General features: G+C 36.2%; 2 protein-coding genes and 2 long non-coding RNA genes across 4 annotated transcripts; 1 reads left to right on the top strand and 3 right to left on the bottom strand.

Annotated features, from left to right (window-relative positions):
• Positions 1–706: 706 nt before the first annotated feature.
• LOC126817781 (ubiquitin-like-conjugating enzyme ATG10) lies at positions 707–20,534 on the bottom strand. Its single transcript, XM_050544926.1, has 7 exons — positions 20,384–20,534; positions 12,072–12,194; positions 10,809–10,929; positions 9,847–9,944; positions 3,590–3,715; positions 2,304–2,395; positions 707–1,457 (listed from the first exon to the last, which is right to left on the bottom strand). The coding sequence occupies exons 1-7, from the start codon at positions 20,486–20,488 to the stop codon at positions 1,376–1,378; spliced, it is 747 nt and encodes a 248-aa protein (XP_050400883.1). The 5' UTR covers positions 20,489–20,534; the 3' UTR covers positions 707–1,375.
• On the top strand, positions 4,142–7,904 carry LOC126819151 (uncharacterized). The gene is made up of 3 exons (XR_007679526.1): positions 4,142–4,228; positions 4,749–4,870; positions 5,510–7,904. It is a non-coding gene; the product is annotated as an uncharacterized LOC126819151 (long non-coding RNA).
• On the bottom strand, positions 7,865–9,753 carry LOC126819146 (uncharacterized). The gene is made up of 3 exons (XR_007679520.2): positions 9,618–9,753; positions 9,176–9,232; positions 7,865–8,148 (listed from the first exon to the last, which is right to left on the bottom strand). It is a non-coding gene; the product is annotated as an uncharacterized LOC126819146 (long non-coding RNA).
• On the bottom strand, positions 16,099–20,196 carry LOC126819102 (transcriptional adapter 3-B). The gene has a single exon (XM_050546967.2). It carries the CDS (start codon positions 20,115–20,117, stop codon positions 18,786–18,788), a length of 1,332 nt encoding a protein of 443 aa, XP_050402924.1. The 5' UTR covers positions 20,118–20,196; the 3' UTR covers positions 16,099–18,785.
• Positions 20,535–21,557: the final 1,023 nt, after the last annotated feature.

Here is a 21,557-nt window from a genome sequence, read left to right as displayed (position 1 = left end):
TTCGGATGAGACAATAAACCGAGGTCCCGTGAATACATTGGCGTGCATGTAAAAGATTCCATGGCACTTGGAATTCGATACGAGATTAGGCCATAGTGCTGCTGCCCGGGCAAAATTTCCCTCATAGCACACTGTATGGTGTATTCCCGTCTTCATTAGCCCAGTCGGAGCAGAACAGTAGGACATTAAACCCCATTTCAATTCATTTTTCTGGTAAATCTTTATTTCAATAATTCTCGGGGAGGTCGAATAGTTTAACGCATGCGCATTAGATCACAAGGTCCATATCGCGGGGGAGGGGGTAGATGGTCAAATGGTTTATGTGTGTGCCTTGGATCATAAGGTCTGTTATTAAGTCAAGTGGTGTGGTTTCGACTCCCCGCTTGTACATGAAAAATGTGGGGTCGCCTGATCCAGATTGTAGAAAACTATAGCTATAAGATATCCTGGATAGAGTCTGGGTGATCCAAACTATATATGATTATGACTATAATTATCGTTGGATAAAGTCCGGGTGATCAAGACTAAAAGGAAATAAAATCTATCATATACTATACCCTGGTTAGAGCCTGGGTGATCCAGGCTATATATAACTGTAGCTATAATATACCCTGGATAGTGACTGGGTGATCCAAGCTATGTATAACTATAGCTATAACATATCAAGGATAGAGACTGGGTGATCCAGATTATATATAACCATAGCTAGATTTATACATATTTATTTTAATCAATAAATAATAGTAAAAAATCGTGAAACAAATAAAGTAAATATGGCCGCTGGTCCTTCTAGGGCGCATTATAAGCTTACATTGGCCACCTTGCTGTAAATGTCACTGAGGTCCTTGCATCAAAAGTGAAAAGGGGGCAAAAGTGAAACAAATCAAGTGAATATGGCCGCTGGTCCTTCTATGGCGGATTAAACTTGCAATGGGCCCCTTGCTGTAAATATTACTGGGGCCCTTGCATCAACAGTGAAAAGGGGGCTAATTCCGGCCATTGTCCTTTACTCAGACAAATGCAATTTGTATGTCAGCATTTTACTTAGATCGACTTACTTGGCACAAACATATAGGCTACAACATAATAAATAAACTTATGTGCTATATTAGGTTATATAAAAATAAAATTTTTAACTAATTTGGTGACCCCTTTAATATTAAGCATCCTCAATGCATCACAGTCAGGACAATCACCCCCACCCCGACCCTTAATGCGGCCCTGATTCTGCCATCACCAGCATGGATTCTTCCAGATCCTACCAATTTCTACAAAATATCTTCAAGTCTGGGCATAAATTAGAGGTAATGTAGATATCACTGTCCAATCACAAGCATGGATTCTTCAAGATCCTACCAGTTTCTACGCAATATCTTCAAGTCTGGGCATAAATTAGAGGTAATTTTAATCCAACAACTGGACCAACAGAACTGAGCCATGAAATCAGATAATTCTTCCTGAAATAGAAGTTATAGAATAAATAGTTTAATATATTGACACATGAATATAGACATGGTTGTTATTTATATAACAAGCACCTGTTGTTGTTTATGTAACAAGCACCTGTTGTTATTTATATAACAAGCACCTGTTGTTGTTTATGTAACAAGCACCTGTTGTTGTTTATATAACAAGCACCTGTTGTTGGTTATGTAAGTAACAAGCACCTGTTATGCAATTCAACATATCAAAATGTTGTTGGTTTTTTTTGTCCCATCCAAATGAGTAGGCACTGTCCTTACCAGGTCCTTTGCCCTGAATAACCAAACCAGAAAATCCTGCATCTTCAATAGAAGGCTTGATTTCGCTTTAACTACATACATCCTATCAAGGCCTTCACGTAATACCCTGCATATTTCGGCACTAATTTTGATTGGGTACAAGCCCAGCTTGTAAGCCTATCAGATTCCTCAGTCGTAGCGAATACTAAGTCTCGCACTTTCAAGCTAAAATGTTCAAGGTTCGTTCAATGTCAAGGTTTCCGTGGAGGTTGCGATGTCACAATCTCTGACAGGACGCTACTGTTCACGTGTCTGTATATAACTTAGCTATAAGTTCGAGAATTGTGAAGTAAACTAGCAAGGTCCAGATGTTGTAAAACTCGCAGTCGTTGCTTCAGGAACATGAAAATCCTGAGGAACATTTGCAGCCAACACCGGGATCTAAGCCAGGAACGAATTTTAACTAACGAGCACCTTACTCCTTGAGCCACAGTGGATCCCAGAAATCAATGGACATTAATGTAAACTTTAAATGGCCATGGTGGATTTACTGTCACCTTTCTCCATAAATAAATAAGTTACCTCTCATCTCCAATAGTTTGAATGTTTTTCATCATCATGGCAGTAAGACAGGGATGGAGTTGATAAAATGGTCGACCTAGTATAGGATGTTCCTGTAAGATGGAGGCAGATCAACATATATAAACACAATATCTAATGCACTGCTGGTTCAAGAGTGATTATTGTAAACAGAGAGAGAGAGAGAGAGAGAGAGAGAGAGAGGTCATTTTGGGACTAATATATGGTTCAATATATGACTGAACAACAGACCTTATGATTCAACACGCACATGCAAACCATTCACACAACCACCCCCCCTTATTATCAACAAGGAATTCTGGAACAGTAATGTTTTGAGCTGGGATTTGAAGGTTTCCATGGATTTTGAGAAGATTCTGGCCCTGAAGATACAATTGTTCTCCTGATGAACAATGATTTGTACAGGCCCTGGACTGTAGTGGACTCTTACAGTTGGCCCTGAATCCATTCACTTGATTTGATATTTGTTTGTTGGAATAGGGAGCCATGGTGGTTATGTGAGTAAGACCCTGGCTCGCTAGCCTGGAGGTTGCGTGTTTTGATCCCTGCATGGCTGAGAAAGTTCATCAGGATTTTCCCGCATGGTTTCCCCTTGTCAGTGGCGCAGGATGGAGGGCCTGACAAGGATAGCTGTCTAGTCGTTTGCATGGGACAAACAACCGAGGTCCTATGTAGCCTATACATTGGCATGCACATAAAAAATCCCTTGGCAGCTGGAATTCGATATAAGAGTAGGCCATAGGGGCGCTGCCCGGGCAAAATTTCCCTTATAGCACACTGTATGGCATGTGCCTGTCTTCATTAGCCCAGTAGGACATAGGCGGTTAAACCCCATTTCATTTCATTTTCATTTCATTTCTGTAGGAATAAGAAGAAAAGTAGGCTTTGTACAAACCTGGGGCCTGTTTCACGAAATTTTAACTAAGATAAAATCCAAATTTTAGTAATTTGATTGGATAATATTAGATTGATTTTAGTGCTTAGTCAATCAAAATTGAAGTATCTACGAAAATTTGGATTTTATCTTTAGTTAAGATTTCGAGAAACAGGACCCTGGCTGGTTTCTTTCCCAGACATGATATCACATTGTAGAAACTAGAAACCTGCCCAGTTTCACAGAAATTATATCACATTGTAGAAACTAGAAACCTGTCCAGTTTCACAGAAATTATACCACATTGTACAAACTAGAAACCTGTCCAGTTTCACAGAAATTATACCACATTGTACAAACCTACTCAGTTACACAGAAAGTATAGTATACCTACATGTATTATAAGATCCATGATTGAACAAACCTGCCCAGGAGTTTCTCTCATAGACAAATAAAAGGGAGATAACTTTATTTTATATTTTATTTTGATGGATATGAACCAACAAAGACACCAATAAATTCCTACACATGGTTACCAAGGACAACCTTCTATTAAGTCTCTCCACTTCCCTCCCCCCACCCCCCTCATTTTTATGGCGATTTTTGTTGACTTCTGTTGTAGCATCAGAGAAAAGGGTTTGAGGTACATCTTCTCCCAGGTTTTGGAGAATATTATACATAAAAGTGTTGAGAGGTTGGTAATGCCATAGAACTAGAATACTAACGGGAACGCCCACCGTGTGACGTCACTACCTTATGTGACGGCGGGCTTCTGACGCTGATATCGGGCACAGCGTACTTCCGGTTTCTGCTCGCACTAACAAAATGCCTGGCGCGAATTGTGTTTTGTTCGGATGTTCCGCCTGCAATAAAAGAAATCGGGTTGATCATTCTATCGCTTACCCAAAAACAACAGTGTGGAGAGAGAATCATTACGTATCATCATATACAGTCTACCAGATCAGACCCGATAAATGACAAGACCTTGACAACATGTTCAAGACACGTTGAGCCGGATTATTTCGTTGAAAAAGTAAGTAAAAACTCAAAAGAAATTAATTATGTAGATTCTAGTTGGCAGTCCACCCTGACAACCTACAATGAAACAATGAATGTCTGTATTTTCATGTTTGCCCGTTAGATTTTACCCCTTCTCTCATCAAAGTTGTATGCATATAGGTTTGTTTACATTAGTGCCGTAGCTAGGCCTAGTCTATTTTCAATTTGTTATGAAATTGACGATTACTACACCCGATGAGTGTGTGACAGCATGACGATTCTCTCTCAACAATCTTCTTTTACTTTAATTTTATGAATTACTAATTATTATTTTTTTTTAAAGGTCAAAGTTTTAACTGAGCAGCTCCATAAAAATTAAAATTGTATATTTATTTATGACTGACCTTGACCTGTCAAATCCTTTTATTTTTAAATTCCGAAATAATCTTGTTCCCGGTATGAATAATCAACAAGCATGGAAAAAAAATAATTATATCTGAACCTTTTGTTTTGTATGTAGGAACCTTTTTATTTTGATTTTATGAATATTTCAGATGTTTACAAAAATTCTGGGTCCACTTATCGAAGATTAAAAGAAGGGTTAGGGAGACTATCAACCTTAATTCTTCTACAGAAAAGCGCAACAACAAAGAAATTGAATCCAAGGAAGTCACCGGTAACTTAAATTTCTGTTAACTTAATTATAATTATGAACATTTGATGTTTCCTTATTAAAGATCAGTATATGAACATTTAATTCATCAATATTAAACAGACATTATGCAAGAGCTAAATCTGTCAACTGCAGGTCTTTCTTTAGGCCTGGAATGTTATCTAAATTATTAATTACACATTAATTAACTTATCCAGACCATAATCAACGCTCGATGGCATCGCTAGCCTGTGATATATACTGGATTAGAGCCCAGTCTGCTACTTCTGATTAAATCAAAAAATGGATAATCGAGACCATGTTTTTTTTTTATCGTACCGACCTTAGTAATGATGATCGAGGCTAGGCCCAAAATTCAACCACTAAATACTCGGTTCAGGGTGGATCAATTTGACTGAAATTTTCAGCAAATTCCCTTTACATTATCTAGTTTTTAACTATTATGATGAGAACTGCTAGCTCTTTCTGTAATCTCCCATAATTTTATTTATAAATACTTGTATGAATATCCGATTCTTCTTTATATTTACTTTTGTAAGTTTTTCGATTTTATTCAGAAACCGAGAAAATTATGAATACATGTATGAGAATCCAATTCTTCTTGTTTTAATTGAGTTTTATAAATTTGTCTATTTTATTCAGAGTCCAAGGAAAACCGAGGAAACTCAATGTTTACATATGAACGAAGTAACCTTTCAGATGTTGCAGAAATCATTTTTATGTCAAATGCCTGCTTTGTGGCTATGTCAGTCTTCAAGTGATTATATCTATCTGATTAAAACTGAAGATAAAAGTGTAACATACCATTTAACCATTGACAAGGACTTGAATTGTGAAGTACAATATAATAATTTTTGTTTCCTGTTCAAATTAAAGTTACATCTATAGATTTACTTATAAGAACTGTTGAGAATATGAAGATATGTAGGGGCATAACATCAAAACATTTACAGTCTTATTCTCAATGTCAGCCTACAACTGTAAGATATATCAGACAAGTTGATCTTTTCATGAACACAAATAAGTCAACATATAAATTACGAAATCTGTGTACTTGCTTCTGTATGTAATAGTTTTCTTGAGGACACTCAAATCGAAATTTGTTTAAGTTGTCGACAGATTAACAGAGATTTACAGAGAAAGTAAATAGCAATAATAATAGTTTATTTCACATATATGGCTACATAGCACATTGCATATTCAGATTTTGATTGAAAATATATAATTCAAAGAATCAATATTTACATACTTGTAAATGTAATTTACAATTCAAAAATAGCTTAGCAATAATATATAGTTGCCATATAAACGAGCAAAAAGTGGTAGAATATAATCATGTGGTACGAATTTGATTAAAATGTAGATTTCACTCCATTTTGATTTATTTCTTCCAACTGACTCCACTCCACATAGATTTGAGGTCAAATGAGAAGTTATAGAGTTAAACTGTGATCATTGATGTCAGGTATTTTATTTACAGCACTTTGCTGCAAGCATTTCACACAATGAAAGTAACAAAAACACAGATTATACAGATAATTTCATACAACAAAATAGAAAGTGTATAATTAAACTAAACATCACCTGGCTCTATTGGAATTAATATCGATATTGGAAGTATAAAAATATAAATGTGATTGAATCTAGGATTAAATCTAGAACTTAATCAGCAGTGTTCTACAAATTTTTTATTTCTTGTTATTACTGTATTGTAGATAATAAGTAATGAAAAGAAAACAAGGCCCCAAGTTCACAAAGCATTCTCAGTCTTAAGTTAAGGTTTTACTCAAAATTGTTTGTCTTATTTTAACTTAAATATAACACTTTACTAACTATTGTTGTTTTAATGTAAATATATCAGTAAGAAACTATGTGCAAAGTTTTGTGTTTCTGGATCAAAGATATTTCTCAAAAACAGTGATTGAAAGTTGAGCAAATTATTAAGTCTGGGAATGCTTTGTGAACTTGGGGCCAGGTTGATAATTGTAAACAAAATATATCGAGACACAATGAAATAGCACCTCTGAGATGACGTGGCATAACTTTGCACCTTCCACAGTTGCACAAAACCTAGCTTTTTAAAAGCTGCATTATATACCCCACGTGTGTACCAGAAAAATCAACATACTGATTCTGTTGGGTTTAATTTTTTTGATTGAGAATTGTTCGGGGTGCGTTTACGCAATCTTCAAAACATTCTCACATGTTATCATCGTAATATGATGTTGTTACATCCTTAATTGCAAGATTAAAGCAAATCTTTAAAACAAAATTGAACTGAAAAGTACTAAGTAGGGTGTTAAACCTGGATTCATTTCAAACAAGATTTACATTCATCCATTTATAAAAGTGATGTATTATTTTTATTGCATCTCAGTATAAAATATTAACAATGATAACAAAATTTATACAAATTTTATACAGGTGCACAACTTGTAATGTGTGAGCTTTATAAATGTATTAAATTATTCTTAAATATACATTATGTAAGATTTTGATAAAGAGCTAGCCATTCTTGCTATAATAGTTCGAAGATAAATAATGTAAAATGAATAATTTGAAAATTTCATTCAAATTACTCTATTGCGAGCGAAGATATTAGCCTTTGAAGGCCTTTGAAGGTTTGACAAGACGTGTGCAATAATTTCAACCATCGTACTGGTTGTTCGAAGTAGTCTCACTCCTCCATTTTTAGCTTAAATCAAAATATGGCTGAACTGTTCTAATCTATTTAATATTGGAGAAATCCGATGTCATCGAGAGTTGATTAGGGCCTGGATAAGTTAATTAATGTCTAATTAATAATTTAGAAAACATTTCAGGCCTAAAGAAAACCTGCAATAGGCAGATTTAGCTCTTGCATAATGTATGTTTAATCATTATTATCATAAGCTTATGGATTTTTTTGTTCATTTCTATTTGCCTTTAGTGTTTATCAATGGTCATTATCTGTTAAATTCACAAGTTTTATTTAACAAGCATCACTGTCATGTGAATAAAATATCTTTGAACAGAGCCTTGGATCATTCCAACCACATATTGTTGTTCTTGTTTTTTAAATTAGTCATCTTGAATAGTAATTTAACCATTTGTTCCAAATGATGATAAACTTATACTAGAAAATGCACAGGCAGATGACAAGTTTTGATGTATAATATTCCTTGTTGGGGTTAAACTCGATTGAGGTTCGGCAAACCCTTGAGATCATGTGAACATCAGATCATTTTTCATATAACCACTACTTGAACTTTCCCATTAAATTTAACTGGATTAGTTTGAATCTTAAAAAGAAAATAAATAACAATGAAAACAACGTAAATAAAAACCAAACAAAATCAATAGCTATGAATTAAAATTACCAGTGTAAATCTGTACACAACCAAAGACAGGGTTGGAGGTTATAATTTCCCTCACAATTTTATCTAATTACGAGCTTGATACCAAATTAATACAGTTCTTTAAAGGCTCAATACCACTCTTGTTGTAACTGAATAATACGTCCCAATCTTTATTCTGGTCAACAAATTAACTATTTTAGAATATTTCAATTAATTGATGATACAAATTTCATCTTAACACACCTTATTTAAAAAATTCAACATAATGGTTTAAAACGTCTAACATAAACCTTTTCAAATGAAACTTCGATTTAAAAATATTTTCGAACCCTCTGGACAAGTAAAATAGGATGTAATGGATAATTTACACAACAGGTGGGACACTTAAACATCTAGTACTTAGATAGAGATATTATTTATTTTCTGGAGCTTTCAAGCCAGCAAGAGTGTTATTGTCCCTTTAAAGTAAATATTATACAAAATAAAAGAAACTGTTCCAAAGCAATTTGGGATCACGTGGCTAAGTGGGTAAGACGCTGGCTCGCTAGCCTGGAGGTCGGGTGATCGATCCCTACATTTGCCGAGAAAGTTCATCCAGATTTTCCGGCGTGGTTCCCCCTTGTCAGTGATGCAGTACGGAGGGCCTGACAAGGACAGCTGTCTAATCCTTCGGATGATACGAAAACCCGAGGTCACCTGTATACATTGGAATGCACGTAAAAGATCCCTTGGCAGTTGGAATTCCCATAAATCACACCTTATGGCGTATACCCGTCTTCATTAGCCCAGCATAGGAGCAGAACAGTAGGACGTTAAACCCCATTTCATTTCATTTCCAAAGCAATTTGATCGTTTGAGAAGAAAAAAAATATATAGACATGGTCGAGACTATAATGAGTTTCAAAACTTGCCCATTTGCTACGAACACTATGTGATTATATGTATGTTGTTGTATATGTAGAAAACTTACGGATGCTACTGGAACGACAGGTTGAGATGTCTCAAACAAATCTTTAGCAAAGAAAAGCTGTAGTAAAGAATACACATTTTTTTTTTTATAAACAATATTTTTATTCAGGATGTCTGAATGGGATTGGGGAACAGGCTTAGCCTATGTAAAACCCCTTGTTATAAACAAGAAAAGGGCACTGGGAAACCAGCCAAAACTGGCACGGACATGCCAAAGGCTAACAACAATATGCACAAAACAATAAATAAAAATAATAACAAGTCCTAAATAAAATGTGAATGTCATCATAATTTATTAATAATAATTTTATAATATGTAGTAGAAAATGATACACAAACGTGTGTTCGGATAATTTAATGTCCGAAAATTAATGGTTTATACTCCCGATGGTATGTTATATAACTAATTTAAAAAAAACTCATTAAAATTATGAATAACTTACATCTATTACACCGTCAAGTTCTTGAAATTCCAGGACGTCGTACTCTTCTGCTATGTTGACATACGGCCGGAAGTTACTTGTGCCTTATTGACTTCGCGCATGCGATGTACAACATAATTATGTCATCACCGTTGTACGTCACCGAGTGGGCGTTCCCGTTAGTATTCTAGTTCTATGGTTATGCTCAGAGATAGAGATATGGAGAGAGAGAGAGATAGAGAGATCCTACCTGTTGTGTTAATATAGACCATTTATCTGTGTGTAATTGTTGTTGATAAATATCAGGAACTAGACTCCATATATCTTCTAATGATACAAGTTGCCCACCTACAAATAAATATCATTTGGATTTAACTTTGGAGATCTTCTTCTAAGTCAAAGGTGCCCCACTGCAAATTAAAATTTCACATATCTTCCAATGATATTATCATTTAGATTTAAGTTGATGGTGTGAAAAGTGAGAGAGAGAAATGGGGTTTAAAGTCCACTCACGAAACAAACTAGGTCATTTCGGGAATAACACATGGTCGATTTTTTATTTCAATAATTTGCTTGCACGTAGGGTCTTTAGCAGTGGAAGGAAACTGGAGAACCTGAAGAAAACCCACAAGGTTGGATAGACGACCCTACAACTGGAGAATCGAAACCACGCCAGTTGACTCAATGACAGACTTTATGATACAATGCGCACATGTTAACCATTCGGCCATCCAACCTCCCACGACTGATCTAGAGTATTAAGATTGACAGTTCAAAATAAGAGTACGCTCTAGTGTCACCTGAGCAAACTTTCCACTGTATGGGGTACGCCCAGTTATTTTATTTAATTTAAAAGCTCAATAACACTCTTGTTGTAACTGAATAATATGTCCCAATCTTTATTCTAGTCAACAAATTGTACTATTTTACAATATTCCAATTAATTGATGATACAAATTTCATCTTAACACATCTAATTTAAAAAATTGGAAAATTTCAACTAAATGATTTGAAAAACCTAACGTAAACCTTTTCAAATGTGACTTGGATTTAAAAATATTTTCGAACCCTCTGGACAAGTAAAATAGGATGTAATGGATAATTTACACAACAGGTAGGACACTTAAACATCTAATACTTAGAATAAGGCTATTATTTATATTCTGGAGCTGTCAAGCCAGCAAGAGTGTTATTGTCCCTTTAATATCTTACTTGGTTGATAAACGTTAAAATATAAAACAGGAACACTATAGCTAGAACTGTAGACGATATGATAATCATAGGTTAATATCTTCACTGGATTCACATACTGTAGACAGCTTGGATCATTGGTCTGAAATACAAAAACATGTATGGATCAAGATGGTCAAGTCAGATAAAGTTAGGCCATAACAAATGAAGAGCCCCAGGGAAGAACAATCTTAGTCATTATTTCAACGAACCTCAGTTAATGGCGCCATCTGGTAGCAAATTGTATAAGCTTTCTGTGGAACAATCAATTTCAGGCAAAAACGATCACGATCAGTCACATCGAACCAAGGCCCTTCTGAAATGGCCTCCCGGACAAATACAAGTCCATCGTACCCTTATTTGACCTTAAGTTGGCTGAAAAGTGGAAGTCAGTTGTTGTACTGGTAATTATGATTCATATTAAACATCATTTTGAAGTTGTGATTAAACCCACTCGTTGTTCTGTTCGCGTCCAGCATTCTCGTCCAAAAGTCTGGTTTGCCTTTTATGCGAAAAGACAAAAATGTGACTTAGATCATTCTTCCCCTTGACTCTTCAAATAATATTCTGGTTCACAAAAACACTCCTGTGTCACTTTAAAAAGGGGCATATGACCTGTTTTTATTTCAAAAACAAAAACAATCACGGGTTCTTTTATCTACACACCAATGTGTACACGGGACCTTGGTTTTTATTCATATCCGAACAACTAGACGTTGTTCTTTACTAGACGAGGTTAAGTGAGTAAGACGCTGGCTTGCTAGCCTGGAGGTCGGGGTTCAATCCCAGTGTTGGCTGTGAAAGTTTATTGGGATTTTCCGTCATGGTTTCCCCTTGTCATTTGTACAAGACAGAGGGCCTGATAGGGACAGCTGTCCAGTCATTTGGATGGGACAAAAATCTGAGGTCCTGTGTACACATCGGAGTGCATGCAAAAAATTCCTTGGCAGTTGGAATTTGATATAAGAGTTGGCCATTTCCCTCATAGCACACTATATGGCATAAACCCAATTTTCATTAGCCCAGTCGGAGCAGAAGAGAAGGATATTAAACCCAATTTCATTTCTATACTAGAGTGTCCATCCTGCACAACTGACAAAGGGAAACAGCAATGAAACATCCTGAGAAACTTCCTCTGCCAACACAGGACCTCGTTTTTTGTCCTATTCAAACAACTAGAGGATGTTTCTTGGGCTATAGTTAAACAACTCATTTGAATATCAGAAATACAGGAACTAAAGTTACCTCTTCAACTGATACAGATTCTAAACTGTTTATATCTGATCTGTCTGTATCAGTTAAATTCTGTTGATCCTCGGGTGAGATATTCACTGTCTGTCTTTTCACCAGGTAAATACTCTCATCATGCTGAAAATAACAAAAATACCTGCATTACCATAACCCTTTAGCAAACCAGAGATAAGTGGAATTTAATCAAGGTCCACTGAACTTAAACCAGGTTATTTCGGGACTAACATATGTTTCAATTTTATTTCATTAATTGTCAGTGCAAAGGGGTCTTTAGTATACAGGTCACAATTTATGGAATACAATTACTGCTTATTACTGAGCGACGTTTCAACTAGGCTTCTCTAGTCATTATCAAGCAGTGGAAGTAGTGGAAGGAAGTCAGATAAAATTTAACAGGATAGACCCAAACCTTGTCACGTACAATCTGGGAAATGATACCATGCCACTCAATAACAGACCTTATGATCTAAAGCTCATCCATCCCCACTTACCCTATAGTACCAGGTGCATGTAGTTTGTGGTGCTGGGGGTAGGTGTAGTTGCTACTGGGAGTTGTAGTTTGTGGTGCTAGTGGGAGTTATAGTTTGTGGTGCTAAAGGGAGTTGTAGTCTGTGGTGCTAGTGCTTTAGTATCAGGTGCATGTCGTTTGTGGTGCTAAAGAGAGCTGTAGTTGGTGGTGCTAGAGGGAGCTGTAGTTTGTGGTGCTGGGGGGAGGTGTAGTTTATGGTGCTTGGGGGGGGGAACTGTAGTTTGTGGTGCTGAGGGGGGGGGGGGAGAGGTGTAGTTGCTAGTGGGAGGTGTAGTTTGTAGGGCTAGTGGGAGTTGTAGTCTGTGGTGCTAGTGCTTTAGTACCAGGTGCATGTAGTTTGTGGTGCTGGGGGGAGCTGTAGTTTGTGGTTCTGAGGGAGCTGTAGTTTTTGGTGCTAGAGGGAGTTGTAGTTTGTGGTGCTAGTGGGAGTTGTAGTCTGTGGTGCTAGAGGGAGCTGTAGTTAGAGGTGTTAGAGGGAACTGTAGTTTGTGGTGTTAGAGGAAGCTGTAGTTAGAGGTGCTAAAGGGAGCTGTAGTTTGTGGTGGTTCAAGGGATAAACGCATGGGTGATATCGAAAACATCTGAAAATTGATGTAAGGATCTTTGTAGACAGGAAAATGAATAAACTGCATGTAAAAAACACTACACGTTAAAGTGACTGATCATCATGTAAAAGACCGTACATGTTAAAGCGAGAGAGAGAGAGAAATGGGGTTTAACGTCCACTAGACACAAACTAGGTAATTTCGGGACTAACACATGGTTCAATTTTTTTTCAATAATTCGCTTGCGCGTAGGGGTCTTTAGCAGTGGGAGGAAACCGGAGGACCCGGAGAAAACCCACGAGGTTGGACAGGCGACCCTACTCCTTGTCAGCTACAACCGGGGAATCGAAACCCTGCCAGTTGACTCAATGTGACAGACTGTATGATACAGCGCGCGCTAATCATTTGGCCATCCAACCCCCCTACATGTTAAAGCAATTGATCATCATGTAAAAGACCATCATTCACACGACCATCATTCACATGACCATCATTCACACACATTAAAACAAACAATAACCCCAAAAAATAATAAAACAAACTATCTCCATTGAGTTTTTGATGGTCTAAAAGTAAGTGTAAGAGAACTGCACCCAATCGGCATGATATAAAACACAATATACAAAGACATAGCCCATAATAAACAGCACAGTATATATCAAATCGAGTAAAGGAATCCAGGGGCTATTCTTGGTGTCTTTCTTTAAACCTGTACCTTGATCCCATTCAAATATTCCCTCTATTTGACTTACAGGGGAGGAGATAGCCGGGGAATGGTCATACTTCTCGCAGTGTCTCGTTTAATTAGAGCTAATCCCATTTAACACTGCTGTAATGGAGCAAATTTCTGTTCCAAATTATGACTGATCAATAGTCCGATTAACAACCAATAGCTAACTGCATAACAATATCATTACGCTTTAAACAGAGCTCCAAATTGGACCAAATATGTTCACATAACGTTACATCATGACTAATGATTTTATTATGTCCAATAACCAGTGCATACAGAGCAAAGTATTGCAGAAAAACTAATTACGTGACAAACAAGGCTATCAACACGAATACAATGTAAACAATACTGTTTGGAGACGAACAACACTTTCACCATTTTTAATACTTTAAATCACTGTCCAAAGTTTTAGGGAAGACCCCGGATTAAAGGAAGGGCTGTCATGTTGCTGTACTTGGGATAGATTTGACTGAACAGGAAGAATAGACACACTTCCTCAAAAGCTCAAGTATCAGAAGTCAATCCAGCAATGGCCAGAGAGGGATTTCTCGGGTCATTGCTTCAGGAATATGGGGAATGGTCCAAGACATGCGCTTTACAACTGGATGCAAACCTGTGTACTTCCTATCAACACATGGACTCACTGTGGCTAAGTGGTTAAGACGCTGGCTCGCTAGCCTGGAGGTTGCGTATTCGATTCCTGCATTGGCCGAGAAAGTTCATCAGGATTTTTCGACGTGGTTTCCCTTTGTCAGTGGTGCAGGATGGAGGGCCTGACAAGGACCACTGTCTAGTTGTTTGAAAGAGATGAAAGAGAGAGAAATGGGGTTTAATGTCCACTCGACACAAATTAGGTCACTTTGGGACTAACATATGGTTTAATTTTATTTCAATAGTTCGCTTGCGCGTAGGGGTCTTTAGCAGTGGGAGGAAACCGGAGGACCCGGACAAAACCTATGATGTTGGACGGATGGGATGAAAAACGAGTCCCGTGTATACATTGGCATGCACATAAAAGATCCCTTGGCAGTTGTTGGAATTCGATATAAGAGTAGACCATAGTGCCTCATAGCACACTGTATGACGTAACGGTATAATAATAATAATAATAATAAAAATTTTATTTAATGAGGCAACGTATTTAGTTTGCAAAAAAAAAACTAATCTTCCATAGGTCCCTCCTAAACTACAAAGACATATATACATGTAATATCAGGATAAATTTAAAATCATTAGAAATGCAATAGCATTTTAAAGTGGGAAGTTTGATAAGTCACTCCCAAACTACAAAACATATACATTATACAAGTAGAATATAGGAAGAACACTATAATTACACACAAAATAAAATAGAATGCAGTTGCAAGTTAAAAATAATAAGTATGTCATCAGTTGAATATTATGGTTCCTACAGTGTGCAAAATAGATGAGTTTTCAGTTTAATCTTAAAATTTTCAACATTTTTACACATCTTTATATCAAAAGGCAGATTGTTCCATAAAAGACATGCAGAATAATGAAAAGTACATTTCATGGATTCCGTTTTGCATTTTTGAAGAAAAAGAGATTTACTGGTCTGTGAACGGAGCAAGATATCCGTTTTGGAAACAAGAGATTTTTCAATAAAATGGAAATTTAGATAAAGTGGAGTATTAAATGTAATAATTTTGAATGATAAGACAATTTTATTGTAAAGAATCCTCTGTGTAAGGGTAAGCCAACCGAGTTTAGTAAATAAAGAGGTGGACGGAGTTTCAATCGGTGCATCAAGAATAGCTCTTGCTGCCCTCTTTGCTCGTCTTCATTTCCAAATCAACACTAGTTTTAGATCACAAGGACTGTTATTGAGTCAACTGGCGTGGTTTCGATGTCACACTTGTACGTGACAAGGAGTATGGTCGCCTGTCCAACCTTGTGGGTTTTTTCTCGGTCCTCCAGTCTCTACACGTGACAAGGAGTATGGTCGCCTGTCCAACCTTGTGGGTTTTTTCTCGGTCCTCCAGTTTCTACCTACTGCTAAAGGCCCCTACGCGCAAGCGAATAATAAAATTAAATTGAACCATTTTTATCCCGAAATGAGTTTTTGTGTCGAGTTGATGTTAAACCCCCCCTCACTCTCTCTCTCTCTCTCTCTGTCTCTTTGACCATTACAAAAAAATAAGGATACATTGTTTTTTTTAACTTTATATTTATTTGTTTGTAAACATATATAAATAAGTTATAATAATATCTACTCTCTTTTATTAAAGAGCTAATTCTGCCTATTGCAGATCTTTTTTCTGACTTGAAATGTTACCTAAATGATTATTTAGACATTTATTCACTTAAAAAGACCACAATCAACTCTCTAGATCATTGTATGGCTGAGATATTAGACATATATTCATGTGACGAGCCTATCGGCGGTGAAGTGTCAAAAGAGTGTATCTAAGAATTTCTAAAGATTAAGAAATAGAACCTTTTGCATTTCAAAATTTCCACAAATCAAGATACAACATTTGGACACATGATACCCAGAACAGTTTTAATTGGCGTAGAGATACACAGCTTAGACAGAAATGTGCATATTAATTGGGAGATTTTAAAAATGCAAAAAAGTGTATTTGACTAATTTCCTGAGATACACCCTTTTGACACTTCATCGACGCTATAATTAATACTCTAGAAAATTGCATGGCTGAGATATTAAGTGGATTAGAAAATGTCTACCATTTCATTGTTAAAGTAGCTAAGTCTCTAACTAATTATCATCCAAAATCTTCAACATTGAAAACACGATTTATTTGTCAAATTAAATCAACATTTATGTTGTGATCTTACCAGAAAAAGATGGGCTTTTGATATCCAATATTTAAGACAAAATAAACATTTTACCATTGGTACACGAATCGTGTACCATAATGCGCTTCAGCCCCAGTTGTATCAAGAGACTCGAGGGACGAGGCTAGACACATTGCACCAAATCAAACGCGTATGTAGACTGGAATAACCAGACGCTAGAAATTTGCACTCGCTTGAGACTGCTGTCTTACTTCACCGAACATAACTGATTTGAAATTGGAGTAAAAACGGAAACCATTGACTGTAAATCAGTTTATATACATTCATATTACAGTTTTATATGCGTTGCGACCCACTTTTGTCAATTTCTAGGTCCCAAATATTAGCGATTTAGCTCCTTTAAATGTTAAAATGGAAATGAATTTAACAAATGTAATATTTGTACAAAGATAATATGAATAACAACCATTAAGAGTGAATGTAATGAAAAGTTGATAAACAATGACGAAATGCGACACTTCACAGTCACACATGATACATTTATAAAACTAGGATCAATAATAGCCAATCTTATTAAAATACAGATCTATATTTCGTTTTGTTTTTTTATACTTTCGATAACCTACACTACATGAATAGCTGACCAGTTGTAGTGGGAGGTCGCGTTAGGGGTCACACGAGCGGCTTTTGACCCTATGATGTCAGACATTTGATTAACCAATCAGCATTGACGTTTCTAGTGGGTTACTCACAGTTCAGTGCACTATGCGCCAAAAACTCACTGTAACAGACCGTTTCATTGGCTAATCCCTCACCACATCATTCAGAACACGAGTTATATAACAACTCTTACAGATCCTAGTGTAATAAAGACATGTAAATGAAATTTTGAACTATAAAAAACGAAACAAAATAGAATCTGTGTTTTAATCAGATTAAATAATAGGCCATTCAAAAATAATATTCTTGTTCTCAGTCAGAGTCATTTCAAGGCATATCATGTCGTTTATAGGGATGTGTATGATTATCTAGTGTCATGCATGATTGGCAGAAACCAGTGTTGGAATTTAAAAATGTTCTTGTCAGACATTTTTACAGAAAATAAAGGGACATAACTCTTATCATTATTTCAAGACATTACATTTATCTCATGATTATCTAGTGTAATATTGTCAATAATATTCATCAGGTTTTATACACTACAAATTTTTACTCCTGTAACTGACGGAAAATATTTACATGAGGTAATTAACGAGATTGTTTTTAGTTTTTGAAATAAAACAGATCATGCAACTTAAAGTGATGCAGGAGTATCTTAGAATCAGAATATGTTTTTGTATGGCCATAAAATTATGTTTGGTAATACACCATTCTTCCTACAGCATAATATATAATTCAATTTAAAAACATGCCATGTGAATGTTGACTGGTAATTTTTAATCGCTAACATCGTGTCACATAACATGTATGGATTAATAGATAATATCTGAAAGAATAAATGGAATGAAATGGGGTTTAATGTCCTACTGTTCTGTGCCGACTGGGCTAATGAAGACGGGCATACAGTGTGCTATGTGGGACATTTTGCCTGGACAGGTCAGAAAAAAGAATCCATCCATTAACATTCATGTACATGCTGTCTATACATGATGAAATAAAACAAAATCCTTAATAACAATTTGGAGGAGGAGAAGAAGGATGGTGAAAATCATCCATGGCATAACTGCCTATACAACCATAATGAAAGATACAAAATCCAAAATAAATATTTTGGTTGGGTGGGGATCAAATATCCATCAAATGCTGGAAGGATCCAACAGATATTAATAATACCTGCTTGCAATGATCTACAAGCATTAACATAGACATCCCAATATGCCAGTACATAGAATTATTTCCTTCTTTTGGTTATTTTTTTTAAGATAACTCATTCTATAAATATAAATCTGGGCCAGAATGACAAAATTATTAATGAACTGAATGCATGTAATTTGAATGAAGAGGTAACAGCACTGGTAGTAAATTTAATTTAACTATTGCTGTTATAACAATGTTTAACCAGTAGTATTTACATAATAATGTTTTGATTAATTCACTAATTTTGTCCCAAGTTTTGAAAATCACACTTCCAATGCTTTCATTATTGAGGCTCGTTCTTTCAAGGCTTTAAATGCTGCGTCTTTTTCTTTTTTGGTCGGAGTTTTCTTCTTTTGTTTTGCCGTTTGGATTTTTCTATAAGCTTCCATGACCTCTGCATCTGCTGCTGCTAGTTTTTTCTTCATCTCTTGTCGGGCCATTTGTTCTTTGGCTTTACAATACAGCTGTCGAGTTATGATTATATTCCGTTGACACAATAAACGAAGTTCCGACTGCTTCTTTCGGATCTCCGCCAATATTTCATCATCAGGATTGTCGTCTTCCTTATCCTCGAAATCGAGAATCCCCTGCTCTTCCAGCTCTCTCTTAATCCTCCTCTCAAGATGCACTGGGTTACCAATGTTCAACTGTTTAGCTAAAGTTCTTGGTGAAATGGCCGGAGCTTCGTCTGCGGATTCCTTTCCACCAGTTATATCATTCATGGAATCGTCTATAGGCGTCATGATGTTTTCTTCAATTAAAGCAGAAACGAGACGCTGAGTCAGTTGACCAAACGGCGAATCTTCCATATTGTTTGGTTCAAGTTTTTTCAGAAGTGTTGTTGAATCATGATGGATATGATTGTTGTTATGACTTCCTGAGTTTCGTTTCTTGTCGACTTTAACGCCGTCCGTCTGCTCTTCCATTAAATCTTCCTCCGCCCACTTTTCTGTATAATGTTTACCAAGTGGGGTCACTTTAAAATAATCGCTGTCTTCTTCGTGAGATTTAAGGGTGTCTTCGAGAAGTTTAAGATCGTCGTTGGTGATATCTGCACAATACGGTTCAACCGATTGCCAGAATCTGTTAACCGCATCATTCTTCGGGAGTTTTGGCAAGGTTTCTCGTGGCGAATCGGAGAATTCATATTCTTGAAGTTTCGACACAGCAGATTTATTTTTAGGTTTTGCCGGTGGAGTGGCAACCACGTGTGAAGCTTTACCATTCACATCTTTCAACTTTTTACTCGGTTTGTCATCCGTCGCACCTTTCCCACGTTTCCCGGAGTTCTGCTGGTGATCCTTGCCGACAGGAGTACCCTTCTTATTGCCAGTCGAGTCTTTTTTATCTTGCCAGTTGACGAGTATCTGTATCTCACTTTCCAACAGCTTCAGCCTTTTTCCTGCTGATGCTAATAAAGTTTCTAGATCCGTCTGAACTGTATCAAGTTCATCCAGCGTCAGACACTCATCTTCAGTTCTATCCAAAATACGACTGTACTTCAAACAATCTTTTGTGTGATCAACTGGTTGCAGGTCTGGGAAAGCCAGTGGACATTCTTTGTCGATATGCGACGTCTTTCCTTTTCCCTTCATCTTTCCTCAGCGGTAAAATACACCGTTATCTTTCAAAATTATTTTTACTGTTCTTTGTCGGCCATTTTTCTTGTTTTGATCAAGCAAATTACGAAGGGGGAATAACTCGCACAATCTTATTTCCCGTTCGAGAAAGGGCTATATTTAGTAACGATAGATATACGCTAAATAACCCCGATATTAAGGTAATCGTGATATATTTTCACGTGCAGTGTTGGATTGGGTGTGATTGAACTATAATTGTTTTATATAAGCATTTCACTTACAGGAGATTTCCGTATTTCCCAGGAATCGTTATTAGCTTGTGATATCTGAATAATTTTTTTCACAAGTTCGTTGAATTCCGTCTCAGAAATCGAACCTGCCGCCATTTCTTGCTAACACGCGACGCCCACGTTGTTTCTAAACGGTACACAAGAGCCAGGCTGTGTCTAAATATTGAATTAGGGGACAAGTTTCAGAACCCGTGGATTTTAATATTTATCCGATGGTCATAAATTCTTCTAAGATGTAAAGTCACTAATATTTAATAAAGATGTTTATTTATTTAATGGTTGTTCGTTTTATTAACTGCGTCAAAAAAAGCGCGTGGTCATAAGATGTATATTTTTCAAACGCTTAATACCCTCCACAGGGTAGACTAGTCTGACCTAAAACGGTTTCTAGATACCCCAAAATCTATTGAGCAAAATCTCGAAGAAAATAGGTCAGCGCTGTGTTGCTTTATTATTTAAATCATTTCATTGACTATAGACGAGCAGTGAGCGGTATTATTGACTTGGAAACAAAGCACACGGGCTGTTTTTCACTTGATAAACATGTACTCTATTCACACTGCATCATTGACGAAGTTCATAGGCACACAATATACAACAAATAATTATGAGGAGCGATGTTGTTTTTTTTTGTTTTTTTTCTTAAAAAGATTCTGTTTGCTTTTTGCGATAAAATATTTAACATATAAACAGTGGTATAAATTACGATTGTTTCCTTGTTCTTGGTGTTTCGTTTTTTTTTTTTTCTTCATCAATAAAAGTTAGTAAAACATTTTTCCATAACCGCATTACCCAACTTCCTCAAGGTATACATATTTCAATCATCTTAGTTTTAGTTTTCTAAAAAAACGCATTTAAATTAATATTGCACAAATTAAATGGACCTTTGTGTTTTCATGAATTAGATCAATCAAAATCCGAAAGATTTCTACAAATATTTCCCTCTGAAAAATTCCACCACAATCCATCTAACGGTCTATTTACATGTTTATTCATCAAAAATTAATCAGAGCTAAATAATTGTTAAAATGACTTCATAAATATTTCGTTGTTATTTTTTTTTATTTTTTCAATTCAAGATTAATCGATATATTCTTGTTATTCGTCCATACATTCTGATGCTGGCTATGGTCTTCCGCCTCTTGAACAAAGAAGTAAAAGAATG

Source organism: Patella vulgata, chromosome 4 (assembly GCF_932274485.2).
Source record: "Patella vulgata chromosome 4, xgPatVulg1.2, whole genome shotgun sequence".
NCBI lineage: Eukaryota > Metazoa > Mollusca > Gastropoda > Patellidae > Patella > Patella vulgata.
The sequence above is the reverse complement of the archived record's forward strand: the minus strand, read 5'-3'. Positions and strand labels throughout refer to the sequence as shown.